The sequence below is a fragment of the Lepisma saccharinum genome, chromosome 4, assembly GCF_977018435.1.
Source record: "Lepisma saccharinum chromosome 4, izLepSacc3.1, whole genome shotgun sequence".
In the NCBI taxonomy this organism is placed as follows: Eukaryota; Metazoa; Arthropoda; class Insecta; order Zygentoma; family Lepismatidae; genus Lepisma; species Lepisma saccharinum.
In genome coordinates this window covers 82,550,680-82,571,781 of record NC_139232.1, presented here as the reverse complement: position 1 = coordinate 82,571,781, position 21,102 = coordinate 82,550,680, and the positions used below count along the sequence as shown (strand labels likewise).

General features: G+C 36.7%; 1 protein-coding gene across 3 annotated transcripts in view; it reads right to left on the bottom strand.

Moving 5' to 3' along the window:
* su(f) (cleavage stimulation factor subunit su(f)) overlaps positions 1-20,835 on the bottom strand; it is a 156,299-nt gene extending 135,464 nt beyond the window's left edge. For 2 of the 3 annotated variants that reach the window (XM_083120873.1, XM_083120872.1), the window contains exons 1-3: positions 20,658-20,835; positions 12,025-12,216; positions 3,459-3,491 (exon numbers count right to left, since the gene is read on the bottom strand). In XM_083120873.1, the coding sequence (XP_082976999.1) occupies positions 3,459-3,491; positions 12,025-12,216; positions 20,658-20,681 (249 nt within the window). In that variant the 5' untranslated portion in view covers positions 20,682-20,835. Of the gene's footprint in view, positions 1-3,458; positions 3,492-12,024; positions 12,217-20,657 lie in introns of those variants that run through there. The other variant, XM_083120874.1, reaches the window with a different exon arrangement.
* Positions 20,836-21,102: the final 267 nt, after the last annotated feature.

Here is a 21,102-nt window from a genome sequence, read left to right as displayed (position 1 = left end):
GTGCCGAAAGCTGACGTTTGCCACGTAACATAATAAAAGCAGAACAGCAGTTCCTCCAACTGGTCGGCCAAGGAAAACAGGAGGAAAAGTTATACGCTTGACCAGAAATTAAAATATATATGGGAAGTGGATGCTAAAAATTGGGTAGTAAATCAACAAAATGCAGCCGTCAACAAGAGTGTAGTGAACATATGCAGAAAAAGCACTTTTTACAAGGTTTCGACAAAACCATGCTGCAACTCTAGCAGTTAGTGGCAACAAGTTGAAAACAAAAGAGATACAATTACAGTATTTTAATAATGATATGACACATATCCACATGTGATTTGTAAGTAATTCTCAGTTAAACGTACAATTTTCTCTTCATCTTGAACTCAGGTTCAACTGTATATAAATTTCACATTCACTTACAGCCCCGTCCTTCCGGAAATAAAAAAGATTTAATCTCTCCATGACAATTAGTTATAGAGTTACGATTTGTTTTTTGCATCGCAGCAAGTTTGAAAACTGCATGCTTGAAAAATTCCCATCTGCTAAAGGTTAACTTATAGGCTAGTTAGTAGGCCATGTTGTCGGTTTTTCTATGGAATCAAAAAAGTGCTTTCGTAAGTTGGGCACGAGGATCAAAACTGATTCAAATCAATTTTCTTATTATTATTTTGAGATAATGGGGGGTGGATATTTGATTCTTCACAGGACATTGCAGCTGTCAAATCACCATTTTTGTCAATTACGTTTGATGCAGAGAAAAAAATAATCCAGCTTACGTGCCATATCTAGCTTCAGATCAAATATTTACTTTCCTAAAGTTTAAATGTATACTCAAGGTTACGTTAGTTTACAGGGCGGCTACTGAAAGGCCCAAATAAAAATATAAGTATAATTCCACATTTTGAAGATATTTTCAAAAAATTCACAGCTAAACAATTATATAATTAACCTACATGCATACTAACACTTTACATGAAGCATTTGCAATTTGTTTCCATTGTAAATCTTGCAAAGTATATAAATTATTTATGGACATAAAAAATGGTGTACTGGCATACTTAAACAAGGTTCAAAAAGATTTATTTGCAGTAATTTGTTCGCAATAACAAAGCAGATTAGCAACTGTTCATGCATATATAAATTATTAAGAAAATTAAAATACCTTTCAATAATCTTCCAAATCGGTAACCGGTGTACAACATGGTCTAGTTCCAGAACTGGTGAACAACGAACCATGTGCAGAGGCACGATACAAGCCTTACCTAATTATGATCAGTAACAGTTTCATAGCGCACAATACTGGAAAATTTGACTTGTGTGCTAGATACCGCAAAGTAATTGCTCCAAGTGTGCTGTTAAAAAAGAGGGACTGGTGGGTGATGGCTTGTTTGTCACCATAAAGAAGCAAACCACAAATCTTGTGGAAGATATTTCTTGCTCCCAAGGCAAAAATAAAGGCAAAGCTACTGTGACAAACATACAACAAAATCTTCATGAATGTTTAAGATTCCGTATGATTTTAATCATGTGGTGCCACAACATTTTCAGCTTTGTGAAGAAATTTCACTTAGAATTGCAGCATATTTGCAGAGAATTAAAATAATTCTTGGTTAGCAGACCTCCTAGTTTATGAGGACAAGAACAATTATATTTTTAAAGACTGTAGCAATGTGTGAATCCAATTATTATACGCTCCAATTAAATAAAAGATAATGTCCCAGTTTCCTTAATTAATAGCTAAGCTTCATAATTTCTAAATCGTCATTGACGCCAAAAGCACAGCTTTCTACACCACATAAATTTCTAAATCGTCATTGACGCCAAAAGCACAGCTTTCTACACCACATATGTTTATAAGTCACCATTCACTTATTATCATATTGCTGCAAATTACAGCACTCATCTAAAGATAAAAAACAATTTTGCAGGTGAGATCTAAGTTCACATACATTTCACTTTAATTGCACTCATTCTACAGTCATACTCTATGTTGGTTCATCAAGGACTATATAAAGGAGTGTAAGGCTTTCAACTCAGAAAGGAGCTTCTCTGACTATAAAAATAAAAATTATCTGTCCTACTTTCTTTACAAGATTCATATAACTACATTCTTAAAAAAATAGCAAATAATTGTGTTACCTGTTAACAAATTTGCAAACCAGCACATTTTTATTCACATCATTTTTCCTATTTTAACTGAATCAGCACAGATATGTACAGTCACGAACACTTCAGTTACAAACCTGTTGCAATAAGGTCACTACAACCCATGATGAAGTGGGGGTGATGAAAGGGGAACTAAACCATCAGGAATGATTAAACTTTATATCATTTCATAGCAAGGAACCCAAGAATACAGAGAACAATGCCTCACATAATACTAACTTTGAGGACAGTCGGAACATTTTGAAACTGCCAGTTCTTATTTTGCAATGTTCATAACATAAAAATAGTTTGTATATATGTACCAGTATGTTTCTCCAAAGTTTATCTCCTCTATTTGTTTTTCAATATATTATCTTTGTACAAACAAAACAAGCACACACACACACATGTACACTCTCTCTCGTGCTCTGTCCGACTTAATCATGTGATCAGATCATACAAAAAAAAGCAAGGAACATTAAAACATGAGCAGTCTTTACTCTAATGCATTTCATTACCTAATTAGGATCTAATAATAGTCAAGTATTAATTACTTCTCAATAATACGTATCTGATAACATCTTTGAAAGAAAGAATGGATTGCATGCTAACTATATTTCTTTTTTCATTTTTAATGAACATAAAAGAGAATCATATTTAAATTGTAAAATGAAGACTATATGTTCCAAATTTAAGACACCTTTTATGATGAAATTTGAAAATTTCACAATTTCTTACTAATTTGTCATTAGTTCCTCTTGCACATTGCTTTCCTCATTATTATTCTAAATTAACGACAACACACTCATAACAAAAGCTTCAGACATGCACACACAAATGGAAACATATGTATTTACTGAAAGGGTTAACAATTCTTGTTTTACTGGCATAACATCTATTATTAATTTTTATAAATATATTAACGGGATATAGATTTCTATATTTTTAGTTCATAACTACAGTGGTCTTTGACATGATCTGGTAATTTGATTATGAATTAGGTGCAAACAAAAGTGAAAAAAAACATGAAATGTTTTCATATGTTTTCGTAGCAAACTATATTTGCACTAACTATGCACCTTCAAGCAACATGAAAAGCACAATAATTAGTGTTATCACCCAACGTTCCCAAGAATGCTATTGTAAACTACAGGCTCGAGTGTATTCCTTAAATATATATTGGTTAAAATGTGCTGGTTTTGCAATGAAGCTAAAGTCAGAGAGTGCCCCCTCCCAAGGTTTTAACACATCAGAATGAAATACATACATGAAACATTTAGTTAATTTATTTATCATAGTGGAACAAAATTATTAACACATACCTTTTCAACCCTTTCAAAATTTCTTGCTTTCATCTGTAAAAAAGAGAAATATATGTAAGTAAATTACTGAATCAAATTTATATCTCCTATACAAATACATATTTGAATTACTGGATATACAGTGGAACCCTGATTTAATATTCAATCTTAATGGTCCAAACACAGTTAAATATTAGAAAATTTTCCTAGATTTTATAATTTCATGTAATTTAAGTTTTTTCAGCTTGGTCCCCTGAAAAATGTAGAATCGAGATTCCACTGTACATCTATCTCACTCTCTTTACATATTTCTTTTGTTCCTCTTTTCAAAACACATCTCCCCAGCCCCAAAGAAATTACAATCTGAGTATATTTGTTGGTCCCTCCACACCATCAATATAAGTCTTAAGACTTAATGTATAATATACACAACAAACATGCAAATGATCTAAACTTTTACGTGCCTCCGTGCCCTGCTAAATCAGCTAGTGTACAAACATGAGTTACAGTATACTGTTGTGTTCACTGTAAAGGAAAATCCATAAATATGTCCATGGAATATTATTTGAAATCTGGACTCACTCCACGCCTGAGAAACAACTGCTTACTATGCATAGGTCCAGGGGTAGAAAAAATTAAACTAATTCAGGCACCAGACCTTTATCTCAGGAGCCACCTTTTTTCTTTTTTCAAATATGGTCTAAGCCATGAATCCAACCAAGATAAAGCTCCACATTGTGAAATATGATCTTAAAACATTAACTTCATTAATTAATACAATACTGAATTAAAAGTAGGCCCTAGTTAATTCTTGTTCCAGAGTGGCCTTCCTAAAGAATTAATGTTATGTTTATCACTCTGATTTAATGATGCAGAAACATTAAAAAAACACATACTTTATCTGATATTTTTTTAAAAAAAAGGTAATGGAAATTTCCACAAGCAAACTCAAAATATTTTTTTTAAAAAAACTATTTTCTTTGCATCGAATCTGAAAATTTTTCAGGTGCCATGGTGACCGGGAACTCTGTATTTTTCCACAACTGCATACTTTTATACATATTCTGGCATCAATATGCATACAAAGATGGTGTTTGTTCCTAGCATATTCTTCATACAGTCTCACTGTCGCCATAGGAGCATCCTTTCAGCTAACCCAAGGCTCAACCAAACATCAACCTACCTAAAATTTCTACTTCAAGCGCTGGGTGACATGTTGTCAAGATTATGACTTGTAGAAAAGCAATATGAAGATTTATTCTAGGAAGAATTTGTGTATCTAGGAGTAGCTGACGTATGATGCTGACATCTGAAGTTGAAGGAGTTGTGTGAGTATGTACAAGAGAGCATACGATTTTGAAAAAAGTCATGAACTTTGTTAAACACAGTTGACCTATGCACTAGACATAACTAAAGAATTATTAGATTTAATGGAAGCACGAGTTGAATGAGCACACTATTATTTATGGAGATATAAATTAGTGATACCCAGGATAATACTAAAGATTGTACTTAAAAATGCCATATGATCACAGTGGTATAATCAAGATGAAAATGTTACATAGGTAAAAGATCCGGTGGTGAGAGAGAAATGCAGCAATTGGAGTTATGTAAATTATTGTGAAATTTGTGCCACATTAAATTGGAACAATTGAACTAGAGGGTATTGCACCTCGGACAGTTGTCATTATGTATGGTTAAATGGCAAAATGTGGGCAAGCAATTAAAACACAAGTGTCGTATTTCATATTTACAAAACATGAAGGTACTTGGTGCCCTTTTACATGTACAATTCCTGAATGGCTAATCCTATATGAAATAACCAAACGTGCAATTTCTTCTGCAAACATAAATTGGTTGTATTCCCGCTATACATTTTTTCATCTTGTCATTTTCACAGATACAAGTAAAACACATTGGCTAAAAACAGTGCCACCACCTTCATTCCTCCAAAACTACACGTATATTTCAGTTTAGACTTTTTGTTCATTTTTATACATATGCAGTATGACATACTCGAATCACAAAAATTCACTTATTATTTCTATTTAATAGTTAATTTTATCAGAAAAAAAATATGCAATGTTACTGAAAATGTAGCATATGATTGGGTTTTTACTTTTCAACCACCACTTGTTGCCTAACTGTGATAATGATGAAAATGAAAAATAAGTTGGCAATATACATAGTGTTATTTAAAAGTGCAATTACTTATAAAAACATTTTATTCGGAAATTATGTCATTTCCTTTCAAGTTTTACAAATATGAACTAGGACACTTACAAGTGTTTGCGAGGATAGCAATTCAGAAAATAAATTGATCTCTATACATCTCTGGGTTTGTATTTGTTCTACACATCGGAGCATTCTTTCATCAAGTGTGTTCATGGAGGCACTTATCTCTGTAATTTGAAATTTGGAGAAGAAAGGAAGGAATCCAAATGCTCATGAAGTATTGCTAAAAAATAAAGCTTCATCCAACCATGAATGTGACATCAGCATCAGAAATTTTCGTCACCAGAATTGGAAGGGAAAAAAGTCACTTTGTGAATGAACCTTGTTTCGTATACATTAGTATGCTCAGCTCCAGCATCAAGACAAGATTGCTGTATTCTTGGGTGTATCAAATGAAGAGGTCATGTGTCAGCTTGAGCTTGAAGGTTGGGAGACCAGCTCTGAGGGAAAGGACAAGACAACAGTGGCAGCTGAAGCCATCCTTGGACATGGTATGAGTAATTCCAATTTATCAGCCTCTGGTAATGAATAAACATCCAAACCTATTCTACCACCTCCCTCTAACTGGGCTTCTTGCTCTGAATCACATGTTCTACCCTTTGATGCACACCCTGAACCCAAGATTGACTTACTAAATGAGAACTCCTCCCTTTTCCTACCTTTCAGACTTTTTGCCGATGACGAAGTTCTCAATCTTCTGGTAGCCAAGACCCAAAACCAACTAGTATTATGACTGACATCTGCAGAAGCATCCCAAGACTGTTGGCAAGATCCATTGACTCAAGATGAATTACTCCTTTTCCTTTCCACCCAACTGCAGATGGACCACAACAAAGCATCAAGGACTACTGGACATGGTAAAGGACCATTCAACAGCCTACAGACAGATTTCTACATCTGTTCAAATTTCTTCATTCCGATTGAGGGTATATCAGTAGAGGGTAGATTTTACAAAATTTCTGGGAGAATGAGGGTTGGCCCGAGTGGGTCCAGCCCAGTTTTTCTTCAGAAAAATCCACAAAAAAAAAAAAAAAAGTCCAAAGTTGTTGCCTATTTTTCAGAAAATGTAAATTATTGTTTGAAATATTTGTGAGGTTCTACGATTGTGGAAAACTTGTAAAGAAAAGGCTTAGCAGAGATTATAATGATAAAAATAATGAATATAGTACAAGCCATAGTGGTTTTTTTCAGGCTATTTTTCTCAAATCATCTTGAAATGGGCTTTTAACACAAATAAAAAGAATTTATATCCAAGAAATGAAAGATATTTTTTTTTTGTAGGTAAAACGTTTGCATTGATTGATTCTGCATAGTTGAACAAAGCTTATACAAAGGCTGTCACAGAGAAGGTGAGACTAATTCTTGTATAGGAAAACAGCGACCTCCATTGGCTAGCAAATGTACTAGGGTGAAAATTTGGTTCATTAGCTGCCGATTGAGACCAAAATGAGCGCAATAGGTCAAAAAGTCGTGACTGCGTAGCAGTTAAAAGACAAGCATGTACATGGACCCCTCCAAGAATCAGCCATATCGAGTAGACGTACATCTTTTTCAAAATAGGCACCATTGACAGCTAACCAAGCGTCCATACGCTCCTGCCACTTTGTGAATGTCTTTGAAAATTCATTGTCAGGTAGCGAACTGAAGAAAACTTGCGCTGCGGTGATCACTTCTTTGTTCGTCATGAAATGATGACCATGTAAAGCGACCTTTAAAAGTGGAAATAGCCAAAAGTCTCAGGGTGCAAGGTCCAGGATGTATGCTGGATGCGAGAAAATTTCTATTTTTCTCTTTGTTGCGTAATCCTGAAAATCTCGCGCGGTATGGAGGCGTGCGTTATCGTGGTGCAATCTGAAGGAGTTCTTCAAATCTCTTTTTTGCTACGTGCTTGCGCAGACTCTCAATGACTCCTTGGTAATACTGTGGCTCTACTCAGTCTGTCTTGATCAGCATATGCCTGTTGAAACATTACATATGTTTGAGCAGCACTTTTCCCTAAACGTCAACAAAATTTTATGGATATCGCTGTTCATTTTGAATACTCATCGCGAAAAGCAATGTTATACACAAAAACCTGGAGGGGTAAACGAAACGCATTCCACGTAAATCAACACAGCTGCTCACTAACGTCGTTTCGCAACATGTGACAACTTGCTACGGAAACAGAATGAGTCATCCTACACGACGCGACTAGTACCGAAACCAAAGGCAGTGTTGCCAAGCCAGGAAAAAATCTGTCTCACCTTCTCTGTGACAGCCTTTGTAATTTTGAAATGTGGTAGCACTTGGGTCATTAGACACTTCCTGATGTGGGGAAAACCCTAGTGGCATATCATAGTTTCAACTGTGACGATCAATTGATACAATAAACGTTTGCATGCTTAAACATTACAATGGATAAATGAGTACAGTTTAATGAATTGATTGATTGATTGAATTGGAGTTTTAAGACCACTTTATGCACAGTAAGGCTAATCGGGACTGGACCTATAGTTTAGAGTGGGATCCAAACCACTATGTGCCTCCACTGGGTATCGAACCCGGGACCTCTTGATTACAAGGCAACAACGCTACCACTGCACCATCGGAGAGGCGGACAGAGTTTAATGAAATGTCGTAAATTGTGGCATAATTAAATCGGAACACTCTTTAAATGATTTTTCTCATCATAATGATTTGCTTGCCATGTTTCATGCACAAAGCTCAAAATTATAGTCGATTCAAAGGTTTGAAAATGTCAAAAATGATCAAAATATGAAAGAATACATATAGACTGAATTTACTTGAGTACCCTACACCCTTAAAAAAATGTAAGGAAAAGAAAAGACCGAAATTGTGGTAGATCATGAAGGTATAGAGCTCCTAACTAGCCAACCCTGGGGAGAAAGAGAATCCAAGCTTTTTTTTAAAAAAATAATAATGGAAACTGTGATTGTTTATTTCAAGGAATGTGTTTTTCTTGCTCTTTCCTGCCCTCAACATCCATAGAAACAGCTATTAGTGAATTTGTCTGACAGTTTCTTATATTTTTGATTACAATAGTTCCTTTTTTTATTATTATTAATATCATTACTGCACACACTTTATTAATAAAGAGTTGCCGATGAAACTTCACTTGATTGGAGGCACATGAACGTTTTATGACTGTTTTTCACAGTACGGAACTTAGGGATCTAGCAGGAAATTCCAGGTTTTGAAAATTTCCATGAAATTATGATTTTTTTTATAAGAAAAAAAATACTAGCATCTTTCCTGTTTTTCCCCAAAATGTAGGAATTGAAGTTCTATGGTATCTAAGAGTGGTCTTTTGTAGTTCCTTTCTGCGAATTTTGAGCAGATTTTCAGGAAATCTATACCAAAAGTCTGCTACACTGATTTCATTATACTTTGGATGGAACTTTAATAGTGGTAACTATTTATTTACATGTAATACAAAATAGATACATGTTTCAAAGTTGTACTGTCTGTCAATGTAGTCACAAGCACTATGTACAATCTGTTGCCAATGATATGTCTTAGGCTTGATTCACATCTAAGCTCAAGCAACGCTCACAAATGGTCTGCTCAAGCTCTGCTCATGGTCTATCCACACCAGCGGTCAAGCTTCGCTCTAGTCAAAGTGCGATCATCGTCAGTCTGCAGTTGGTTTCTTGACAGTGTACACCGATATTTCTGGTATAGAGAGCTTGCTGATTGTGCTAACTACAATTTAAAAAAAAATGACCAATGACAAACTTGGCTGATACAACACTGGTGTTCAAAGAAAATGACAAAGAAGAAAAAGAATTGCGAAAGCGAAGTTTGATTGATATGGTTGATTTTACTTCACTTTTCTGTCACTTTTGGCTAATTGCAAAGATGAGGATGAGTGGTGATATGATGGAACTGATGGAGCATTACAAAGAAAATGAATGCCAAGGTCGGGATTCGAACATGTGACACTTGCCATGACACTGTGCTAATCACTCCTCTATGGAGGTCGGCTATTATAAATATAAATAATACTGTTCACTGATGTTATATTTTTTTGAAAGCGGCAAACATTTATTTGCAGCTACAATGTGCAAAACAGCAAATATCAACAATGATAAACACTACTTTGTCAGTCTAGGTTTGGCATGAAAATTTTCAGGCTCATTGTTTCATATCATTCTAAAGTTTCTGACACAACACGTGACAAATATACTTCAGGTTGTAAGTCTAGTTTCAAGGACCCGATTGTTATGCATATCATGTGAAGAGTCTCCTCCCACTACTTACAAAAAAGTAATAATTTTGCATTGTTTTCCATAAATTAAGAACAAGTTCCTTGTTATTCTTGATTTCGAGCTAAATATTAAGAATGATTTTTTCCTATAGCAGAGGGTTGAGCAACTACGTATTCTTTTCACGGCTATTTACATTGTGAGGGTACATTATCTTCTAGGATAAATTCGAACATATAAATTTTATTTCGTAGGCTTTCAGATCGTGTTTATTCCATATTGCCGCCTTTCCTTTCGTAGTCATTCAGTTTCGCAGACTTTCCTTTCATATTCATTCCGTTTAGAGGGTTTCCTGTTGTACTCATTCTGTTTGGCTGGTTTTCCTTTAGTGCTCATTCCATTTTGCCTTTTTGTTTTCGTACTCGTTCTGCTTAGCATGCTTTCCTTTTGCACTAATTCCATTTTACAGGCTATCCTTTTGTACTCATCTCGTTTCGAAGGCTATCATTTTGTAATCATTCTGCTTCGACTCATACCATTTTGCTGGCTCTCCTTTCGTACTCCTTCCACCTTGCTTGCTTTCATTCCTGCTCCAGCGCTTTCCTTTCACACACATTCCGTTTCGTAGGCTTTCCTCACATAATTATTCGGTGTTGCCTACTTTTCGATCTTAGTTATTTTGGGTGGCTGGCTTTCCATTTGAACTCATTACTGTTCTGTCTTTTCTTCGTACTTATTCCATTTAGCTTGTTCCTTTCCCTTTGCACACACAAAAAATTATTTGGTTGTACGGAAAAATATGACCCCTCAATAAGTTAGCTTTTTGATTTTAATTGATCCAACAGGTTGGAAAAATATCATAACAACTAGTACTCATGGATCATAATTATGTATAGTTCCTCATTGAAATTTTTTCATTGGCTTCAGTTCTTTCTGAAATTTATTTTACTTGGGTTCAGGAAAGTGTGTATTTTGACCACTATTTTACAAACAGAATTGAAAAGATAATATTTTGGGATTCTTTGTTGATTTTCTTAGCACCAAACTGGACTGCGTATCCTTTGCAACCAAGCTGAAGATTGCTACTGGACCGTAGGTTGAGCGTTATACATGTTCACAACAGCGATCAAGCTTCGGAACGGTCAAGCTCCTCTCACACTCAGGTCAAATATTCTTTCCAGTTGATCGTAACTGGACAGAACCTTGACTGGACCGCTAGGTGTTAATGCTTCTATTTAAGAATCATTCAACAATATTTGACCGGACCATGTTCTGAGCATAGATGTGAATCAAACCTTAGAATATCTGTAGCAACACCCAATGATAGAGCAAATGGAGCAGTCTACTGTCTGCAGAACCTCTGGAACAGTTCGGAACTGATGACCACTGTTCTATGTTGATTCCCCTTGCACACCTTGATGACACTCATGCTGTACAACTTCTAGCACATTCAATCTTTATCCAACTGAGCTGTTCTTGTTTCGTTACCATGGTGACAACACAACAACGCTACATTCGACTGCCAACTTATCGTCTCTGTGTATGCACGTGACGGGGGAAGGGAGAGTCCAGGTAAAAATTGATATCTACCTAATGTGTGTGGTATAAGGGACTTGTTCTTGTTTTGTTACATGGTGTCTCTAGAGTAGTGTTGCCACTTTTAAAGTTTTGTCCCATGTATATTCATTATTTTTTTCTCAATAAATTATCAATGATTTCCAATGCAAGTTACACAATTGTAGGAAGATAACAGTGCTACATATCGGATTTTGTTCAATGACTTTAGTTCATTCTGTGGCCATAATGACCTGCAGAATAATTTTTCTGTAGAATTTGAATTTTATTTTTCTGCTTTTGTCTTTTTTAGGGAGGGGGAGGAAAATGTATAAATTTCATCTCCCTTGAAAGGCAAGAAAAATTAAACCAGTCTCACTTTTCTGTGGCAAATAGTTATCCTGCTACATCTTTTTGGGAGGGGGATACATGACTGCACATTTGAAAAATGCACACCTGGAAACTTGTAGTCTGAAGAAGATTACAGGCGTGAGAGACTACAGTTTGCTAAAGGTTAAATCATGTGTGACTGAAAGTAGATATTTTAACTCTACAATGGCAATTTTGTATGAACATAAAAACAGTTTACTTACCTCCTGTTCTATATAAATTTTCCAATACCGACCAGCACTTGGAAATATCTGTACCAGTTTCTCAAACAGAGGCCTAACTTCACCAATCCATCTGCCCTGAGCTTCTCTAATAAGCAAGCTCCAAGCTTCTAAGTCAAATTGGTTCTCAGTAACTTGCTTCTGTGCTCGTTTGAGCTTTTCATTGCCCCAGTCCTGAAAAGACAAAATTTATATATTAAATAAACATTTATCAGAATTAAAAAAGCTAAAAATTTACTTCAAATCAGTACAGACATTTCATAATTTACATACCACATTACAAGTGTCGATTACACAAGTTTTCTCCATTAACGGCTTTAAATGTCTCATTTACCTTCTCAATCATAAGTTTTTTACCAGAGCCTTTCTCAAATTGCAAGCATGGAACTTCCTCCCTCTGCCCTATGCATCAACAGTAGTAGTAAAGCATAACTCGGTTACATACGCAGGGTCGGCGCTAGTCATTTTGCAACCCTGGGCGGTGGCGGCAGATGCCGCTCCCTATGGAATATAATGCTATCTTGCATAAAATGGAAACAAGCGTGTTTCAGACATGATTGACAGAAGATAGTATTTTTATTAGCCTTAATTTCGAAAAAAAAAAACTTTGTTTGCCACTTGCCACTGCTACCGACAAAGTCAATAAATTCGAAGTTTTACACTGGCGTTACCTCCACACCCCCTATACGCCTTCATGGCGTGGTGCTAAGCACAGGGGAACACTTTACCTTTTACCTTTTACACTGATATTACAGTTGTTCAGGCCAGAGGATTGACTTGGAAATTATATTTTTATATTTTCTGTCGAAAGCCAAGGAGGGTCACATGAGTTGCTGAACCACCAGTTGCTGTGGTGAGGCGTTGCCAAATTTTTCATTTCGAGCACTTTTTGAAACAGGTGGCACTCTCAACAATGCCAAGCACGACAAAGTCTAATGGTTGCTGCAGCACAGCAAGCAAATGGGTCTCCGATTCCCTGCCTCTCACCTGAAATGCGAGCGAAGGAAGCTTGTTGACAGATGTGTCGCGGACTACTGGACAAAAATCAGGCATGTAGCAACACCGCTTTTGCCCTCTTGAACTGGAGGCGGAAAGTCTGGGTTTCCTCAAGTCCATTCTTTAGCCGGGTGGACTTTAGGTGCAAACTCATGGCCCTTTATCAGTTTTAAGTCTCCTTTGGTGTAATTGTTTTATTATAACTGAAAGCACTTTTAGTTCATCTTTTAATTCAGTAGCCTTCATGTGTTAACATTCTGGCGAGTTTTCTACACTTTTCAGACAAAAGATCAGATGGCATGTCTTTATGCTTACTAATATCATAAAAGAAATTGAAATTCACAATGATGTTTAAGCTGCTCAAATCTTTCTCTTAGAGCTAAAATAATAGTCCAGGACCTTGTAATAAAAAGCAACTTTGTACCGTTCTTGTGGATGTTCAACAGTTTCATCATACTGAAACTGCTTCTTCTTTCCGCCCTGTACAGTGTTTCCTTTCTTTGGATCATCCGGTACTCACAGGTTGCTGCCCCCCAACACCTCCACGATCGGAGGGAGGGAGGCCCTGCCAGGCTGTCAAGTGGCATCTAAGAAAATTTCAAAACTTTTAATCACTCCTGCTTTTTTCTAACTAATATGTTTGCAAGAAATCATCTAACACATCGTAGATTAATGTTTTGAAGACACTTGCTCATTACATTACATGGAGTAAAAAGTCATACCAGATAACTAGTGAGCAAAGGAATGTAAAGCCACACAACTGGTTTGCAATACACTGAGTCTCATGTGCGACCATTTGGACAATTTTATTGTTGCCAATTATTTGAAGGAGCGCATCATAGACCTCTCCCACTTGATATCTCAACGGAGTTCAGGCATCGAATCTGCTTTCCCACCTTGTGGCACTCAGTGGTTTTAAAGTGAGACTACTGACATGTTCCTTCAAAATGGTGGGTTGGCATATATTAACTTCCAAGTTATATAATATAATATTTAACTTTAAATTTTTTCTTCTCTTCAAATTTTGCCCCCCCCCCCCCTTTCCGCCGGCCCTGTACATACATACCACAAAGAGAAAAAGCCTCTAGTGTGAATGATGCAACCAGCTGCTTACATTGTTATCTCTGCCGTCTGCATTGCAACATGTCAGCACTGTCAAAAGACCATTGATTTCATGTTTATCAAGTGTAAATATATGTATAACAGAGTTCCCACGTGAATTTTAAAAAAAAAAGTATTTTCCCTGATATTTTCCTGAGTTTTCCACAATCTGCAATACACAGAACAGTATTGTTTATTTTTTTACAACAGCCTCCATTTCCCCTCATAGCCATAACATCGCCACCTTATTTTTATTATTATTATTAGAGATGAGATGGACTAGCTGATTAATTGATTTAAACTTTTTGGGTGCCATTTTGCACCCTTCTATGTATACAGGGATAATCCCCTTATCTAAAAACCCATTCCTTAAAATTAAAAAAGGGGTGTAAAGACATCTTTGGGAAAGGTTAAAAATGAAAGTTGTTAAGGGACTTCCACAGGAGAAACACGCCATTTAAAAAAGGTGAGGATAGTCTAAAAACTTCCTCAGAAACAGTGTAAAAGGCCTGCTCTTCTCAAAAAAGATAAGAACACTTGGTAAAACACTGTCATCATCTCCTAACATGGCTGGATGATGCGTCGTTGGGAAGGTTAAAACTCTGTCTAGGAAATTAAAATCAGCACATGCGAGAAGATTGTGCCAAACACTTAATACAATGTTACAGGTACAGCACGGCGAAGGGCCCAGGCCGTGCAGCAAATGGCAATGTGTGAGACGGCTGTGTCAGATTCGAAGCAGAGATAAGATGACTTATTCTCGGCGAGAGTTGGCGGTAGCATCAGCTCCTTCATTTCCCTTAATGCCTACATGACTGGGGACCCAGCAGAAGCAAACTAATTGTTACTCTATTGGTATGGGTATCTGTCTATCAGTAATATTACTGATAATTTTAGACATTTTTTTATTACTTTTATGAATAAAAAAATACAATTTGCATGTCATGGTTTTGTGAAGTAAAGGCCTAATACGCTGTTCATTATTAAAGTAAATCATATTGAATCACTTGGTTACATATATTAATTGAGAAGGTGAACGAATGTTCTGCAATAATCATTTGCAATTTTGAAAGTGATTTATTCGTTCTACAGTCAGGAGTAAAATCTTAGGGATGTATTGAAAAACATGGTGAAATTCCTACACCTTATATCCTATCCTGAAGTTCAACCTTACATCATGTAAAGCCTCCTGAAACTCACCATTACCTGTTGTATCTGTCCACCAAAAGGGAATATACGTCATAGGATTTATTTTACTTCACATTTTTGCCACTTTTGGCTAATCGTGAAGATGAGGATGGGTGAAGATATGATGAAATTGATGAAGGGACACTCACAAAGAATGCCCAGGCTGGGATTCGAAACTTAGAGCCCTAACATCTTAGCTTAAATAAATTATATGAATTTTAGTGCATGTTGTGATGATTCATAACAATGGCAATTTTCACCACACTATGGCATCAATAAAGGATCCAGGTTCAAGTTCTGGCCCAGCATTCTTTGTAAGTGTCCATTCTTAAATTCCATATTATCATTCAGCCTTGGTGTCAAAATTAATCAAAAGTGGTAGAAAAGCAGCATGAAATAATCGAGTCAAATACAAACTGGTAAGTTCCTATCTCAATGAACAGATCATTAACATTTTTCATTTGTGACTGAGTGATTGTTTCTAGGACTACTACATTTAATCTAACAGCTTAAGGAGTTATTTATAGGTGGCTTCGTGCCATAGATGTAGATGGCAGTATGAGTCTATGCCTTTTTTTTTTTTTTTTTCATGAAGTGAAGATGCGTGGCTTGAACAATGGAATCTCCAGCATGTCACTGAGAGTGAGGTAAAGACAGCGCATTCAGTGCTACCATGTTCAATGTATATCGCTACTCTGTTAAATATTAATCTCTATAAAATCTGTTTCGCAATGTGAGTTACAGAAGTAATGAGTTTTAAAAACAGTTGCACAGAGCTTCAAAACAAGACCAGTAGGTCTCCTTGGCAATGCCATTGCCTTGTTCAATGCCTGGTGGAGGCACACGGTGGTTCAGATTCCACTTTGAACTGTATGTCCAGTCCTGATTATCCTTACTGTACCCATAGTGGACTTAAACAAACAAGATCATATTTGTACAGTCACGGACACTGCCGGCTTGTAATGAATACATTGACTTTCAACGGAATCGTTACAAGCCGGCAGTGTCCGTGACTGTACACACCCAATACCAAGAAAAAATTGTTTCACAAAATTGATAAAAACTTTCATTTTGGAGAATTAAAAAACTGAAAATTAAGAATTGTATTTAAAATCTTTCTACCTGCACAGTTTTTAAAATTTTACCACAATCAGACCACAAGTTTTTTATTGTAAAATTTCAGAGAGAGCAGTCTGAAAAACACAAAAAACTGAGCCTTTTTCTTTCTCGTGAAGATAAAAAAATGTAAGGCATACTCGAAAAAAATTGGTTGTCATAGAACAACACAGAACTGAATAAGCTAAATTTTGATGTAAATCGTTTTTACACAGTGCGGCAATTTGAAATCGAAACTGGTGCTGTAAAAAATAAACAAGTGTTCATAGAAAGTTATTTACCTGAGATCATTCAAAGTAGGACCCTCCTGCATCCACACATCATTGCGGCCTGCCTACCAGTGCATGGAAGGATTGCTGGAATTCATTTTGTGTAATGCTGTTTAAAATCCTTGTCGTAGCCCTCTTGATGGTCGGTATGTCATCAAAGTACGAACCTTTGAGTGCAGATTTTAGTTTAGGAAATAGAAAATAATCACACGGGGCCAGCCAGATCTGGTGAATAGGCAGGATATGACAATATGCAGATTCCCTTTTGGGTCAAAAAGTCCTTCTCAATCACAGCCTTGTGACTTGGGGCATTGTCATGAAGCAGACATCAGCTGCCATCATCCCAATACTCAGGCATCACATGTGTTATTCTTTGGATAAAACATTTCAGAACATCAAGATAAAATACAGCAGTAAGAGTCTGTTTGTTTATGAATGATTGTCCTAATTTTCTCAACCAATTCCGGTGTTCTCACCGTCCTTGCTGCAACCCAGGTACTAGTTACCTTCAATTGACTCCCATCCTTCTGTGAAGCACCTGTGCCATTCAAATGCATGCGTATGGGATAAACAATTGTCCCCATACACTTGGCTGCAACATGTGAATTGTTTCTATAGCAGCTTTAGCCAAGCAAGCACAAAACATGAGCTTTGATCTTTGTTCCATGTTGAAATCACGATGCACTTTCATGACACGTGCCCATGCTCAACAATGCCACATGTGGCAATGTCACCCAAGGTCAACAAGCTCTGCGCCAATTGTTCGTGAGATACCCCTTACTTGTTCACACCACAGACCGCTTGCACAGTGGCACTACCTACCGAGGAATAAAATCAGTCTCGATTTCAAATTGCCGCACTGTGTACGTAGACCTACAGGCTAATTTGTAATTGGAGTCTGAACTCAGAGTATCCTTAATTTTTAATCTGACAGTATCATAACTGGAAAGATGGGACTGAATGCATTGAATATGTGTCACCCAATGAAAAGCAACTTGGCAGACCATGATCATTAATTTGTGGCAACATAAATGAAATAATCAAGTGCTTGGATGAGGGAAGGAAGGTGATCTTGCACTTATGTAATGAAATGTATGAGAAAGGCAACTGGCCTGCGGAATTCACAGACAGTTTTAGTACCTCCACAGAAAAGTAATGCCACAAGGTTGCTCAAGTGTTGTGCAATAAGTGAGACCCGTTGATTTGCATGTGAGAAAATGGCATCTTGCGTAAAAAGGAAAAACTGTTTGGCCGACGAACCATTCACGGTAAGGTTAGGGAAGCATAGTTAAAATTCAGGATCATCATGAACATAGTTTTTAAACGCTAATCATTGCAAAAAATATTTCTTTCCTTCATATATCAAGGGTGTTCACTCCGTTCACGGACCTGCTTATTTCAGCTTATTTTGGAATTTCTAGACGTGACCGCCAAATTTTAACTGCAGATTCGTGGTTACGAGGCCAAAATTAATGAGAATGCCGAATTTCAAACAAATTGGAGATACTTCCAGTATTGTAAATTTTGCTCCAAAATTCTGATACAGGTACTAAATAGATGCTTATGTGCTAAAATTGATTGACAGTCAGAAGAACAGTTTGGTCTAACAAGAGATGCAGTTAGTACCTAAAGGAAGGAAAGTAAGTGTATATAACATTTTTTGAATCTGGAGAGTGAATTGGATGAAACTTACAGAGGTGCTGAAGGAAACTGTGGGCTGGTAAAGGAAGAGACTTTTAAACAATGTGGACTGGTAAGAGAGGAGGCTTTCAAAACAATGTGGACTGTTAAAGAGAGGAGACATTTAAACAATCTGTACAAGCAAGTTAAAGTGATAACAGGAAGGAAGGAAACTGGAAGAGGAATATGGAAACGATTCTGCCTAATTAGATGAATGACGAATTAGTAAAGAAACTGTTTCCAGAATAAAGGAGTGGTAATAATTTAATGAATCATAAGTTTTGAAGAAGACATTGCTCTGTTAGCAGATAAAGTAAGAGTGGAAAACACTACATTCGAAGACTTAAAAATACGCATTGCGTGAAGTTTAGAATGAAAATAAATATGAACAAAACAAAGACAATGCTTACAGGTAAAATCCAAGCAAATTTACACATGACCTGGAAGAGAAGGAACTGAACAAGCTAGTGGATGGAATTACCTGGTGGACAGTGACATGAACTGCAGCCAGGAGTCAAAGCGAAGAAATACCAATGATGAAAAAAGCCTTGAAGAGATGGAAGTGTTTACTGTGAATGTGTGAACAAATGAGACTAATGGGTGTTTCTGCCGAAAGACTAGCTATGAAAGAATTTCCTACTAAAGATATGATGGAAGGTATGGTTAACAGGGAGAGCCAGAGGATAATGACAAATTGTTTTTAAAAATGGCAAAAAGATATGTAATCAGTTTTAATTGGTTCGCAGCATCAACGTTCATCGAGGTATTTTCTTTCATCGCGGAATCTATTTGACTGTGGAAATCATGTATTATTCAAGAGAAATAACTCACAGACACACAATTGCCATTGCTTTCACTACGTGAACTGCATGCTGCATACGTTTGATGACGTAGGCCCCTGTCAAGTGTTTCCAACCCCCCCCTCTTTTTACTATGCTATCCTAACCGAACCAAACCTAACCTTATCGGAAATTGTTCGTGGGGCTATCCCTCAGCTTCCGTGCATAATAATGGTTCATGGGGCTATCCATCAGCTACCTGTGCATAATGTACAATTTCCACCAGTGACGAACACGATAGTAGGTATTTTTTGGTGAAGAGGGTTGGAAACACTGCATAACCATAACGTGAGTCAAGCTGTGACCGCCATACTGTGTGTTAAGGAACCGAAGAAAGGAATAAAAAAAATCACTCTTATGTGAGAAATTGTCTTTGTTTTCAAGTAAAAAGCATAATGGCACCTTGAACTATGTTCCGCAATACACAATTGGTAAGTACGAACCATGCGAAACACAATGTATCAAATTTTAACGTGTTTCCGATATACAGAATTGTTACCGATATGATCAGTTTCATTTCATCAAGAATGTTGGATTTGATGCTCTTATTTAATTTTTGGGTACTATTATAGTTTAAGGGAAACACCTAGCCTCACAAACCATTGACGTTAGCACCAAAAACCATTCACGTTAGCCCCAAAAATCATTTTCTGTAAGGTTAGGTTCGGTTAGGCAGGACTAGTTAAAAAAAAAATACTAGACACGTCATGTTCTAGTGAAAACACGGCGAGGTTGAAAAACACTGACTATGGGGTTGCGTCATCTTAACACACGGAACATTGTACTCTCGTGCAGAAAGCAAATGGCGGCAGCAGAAACACCGTGTCGGACCGAGCTTTTCGCAGAAAACGACATGTTTTCGCATTAAAATGGATCAAAACTAGATTCACGAACTTCCCCAACGCTGATTTCCGTAAGTACTTTCTCCTGTAAATTTGAAGAAATCCGTTTCCCTTATATTATAATGTTACCAATTTTTGTTGTTGTGTTAGGTGCCTTTTTCTCTCTCTCTCCTCCATAGAACCAATTTTTACGAACACAACTGGAAGTAGTCCACGAAAGGTGGGATCAAACATTTCGGACATTTGGGGGTTCCACACTCAAACAAAATGCCACACAAAACATTGTAACCTATCGATTAATGCAAATGCGAAATATCTATGCAAGCTTCCAACAGACCATCAACCTCACAATTATGGCCTGAAGTACCAGGTAAAACTGGCTTTTGGAGTTATGGTTGCGATCAATATAAATTACATAAAAAATCATCCAACATATGACACCATGCTTCTAAATGCAGAAACTTTATCCAATAAATTGTTCATGTTCAGTAGCCACGTCAGTATAACCACAATATTACCAGTAAGGCTCTCCGTTATGAAATGGGCAACTTCCAAACTACACTAATGTCAAGAAATGTACTTACTATATCTAGTTTCTCATCCTCCATCGTTAGCAGTTTTGAACACTACGGCGAAGATAAAGAGAACAGCACCGTTACCGTTTCACTTTTATTTCTAAGCAAAACTATTCACAAAAAACAAAGCCATGAAACTAACGCATTTCTCTCCTTCGGCGTTTTGCGTTTCACCACAGATAATTCACCGACTGTCCGTCACCTTCTTCTTCTTCAATTTAAAATGGTACCATTTAGCCAAGATTATGAGTCATTGCACGTTACAAATTGATAAAATTAATGTTTAATACAAAAATGAAAAATGTAAATGTCATACAATTCATCGCCATTGTTAGAGAAGAGAGTGAATGCGTAAGTGTTACCAACTATAGTGCGCGTCAAATCTCCTGCATATGGCGATAGCCAATAGCAGCGCACTGCAGCGGTGCCATGTCGAAATCTCACACGGAAAAGA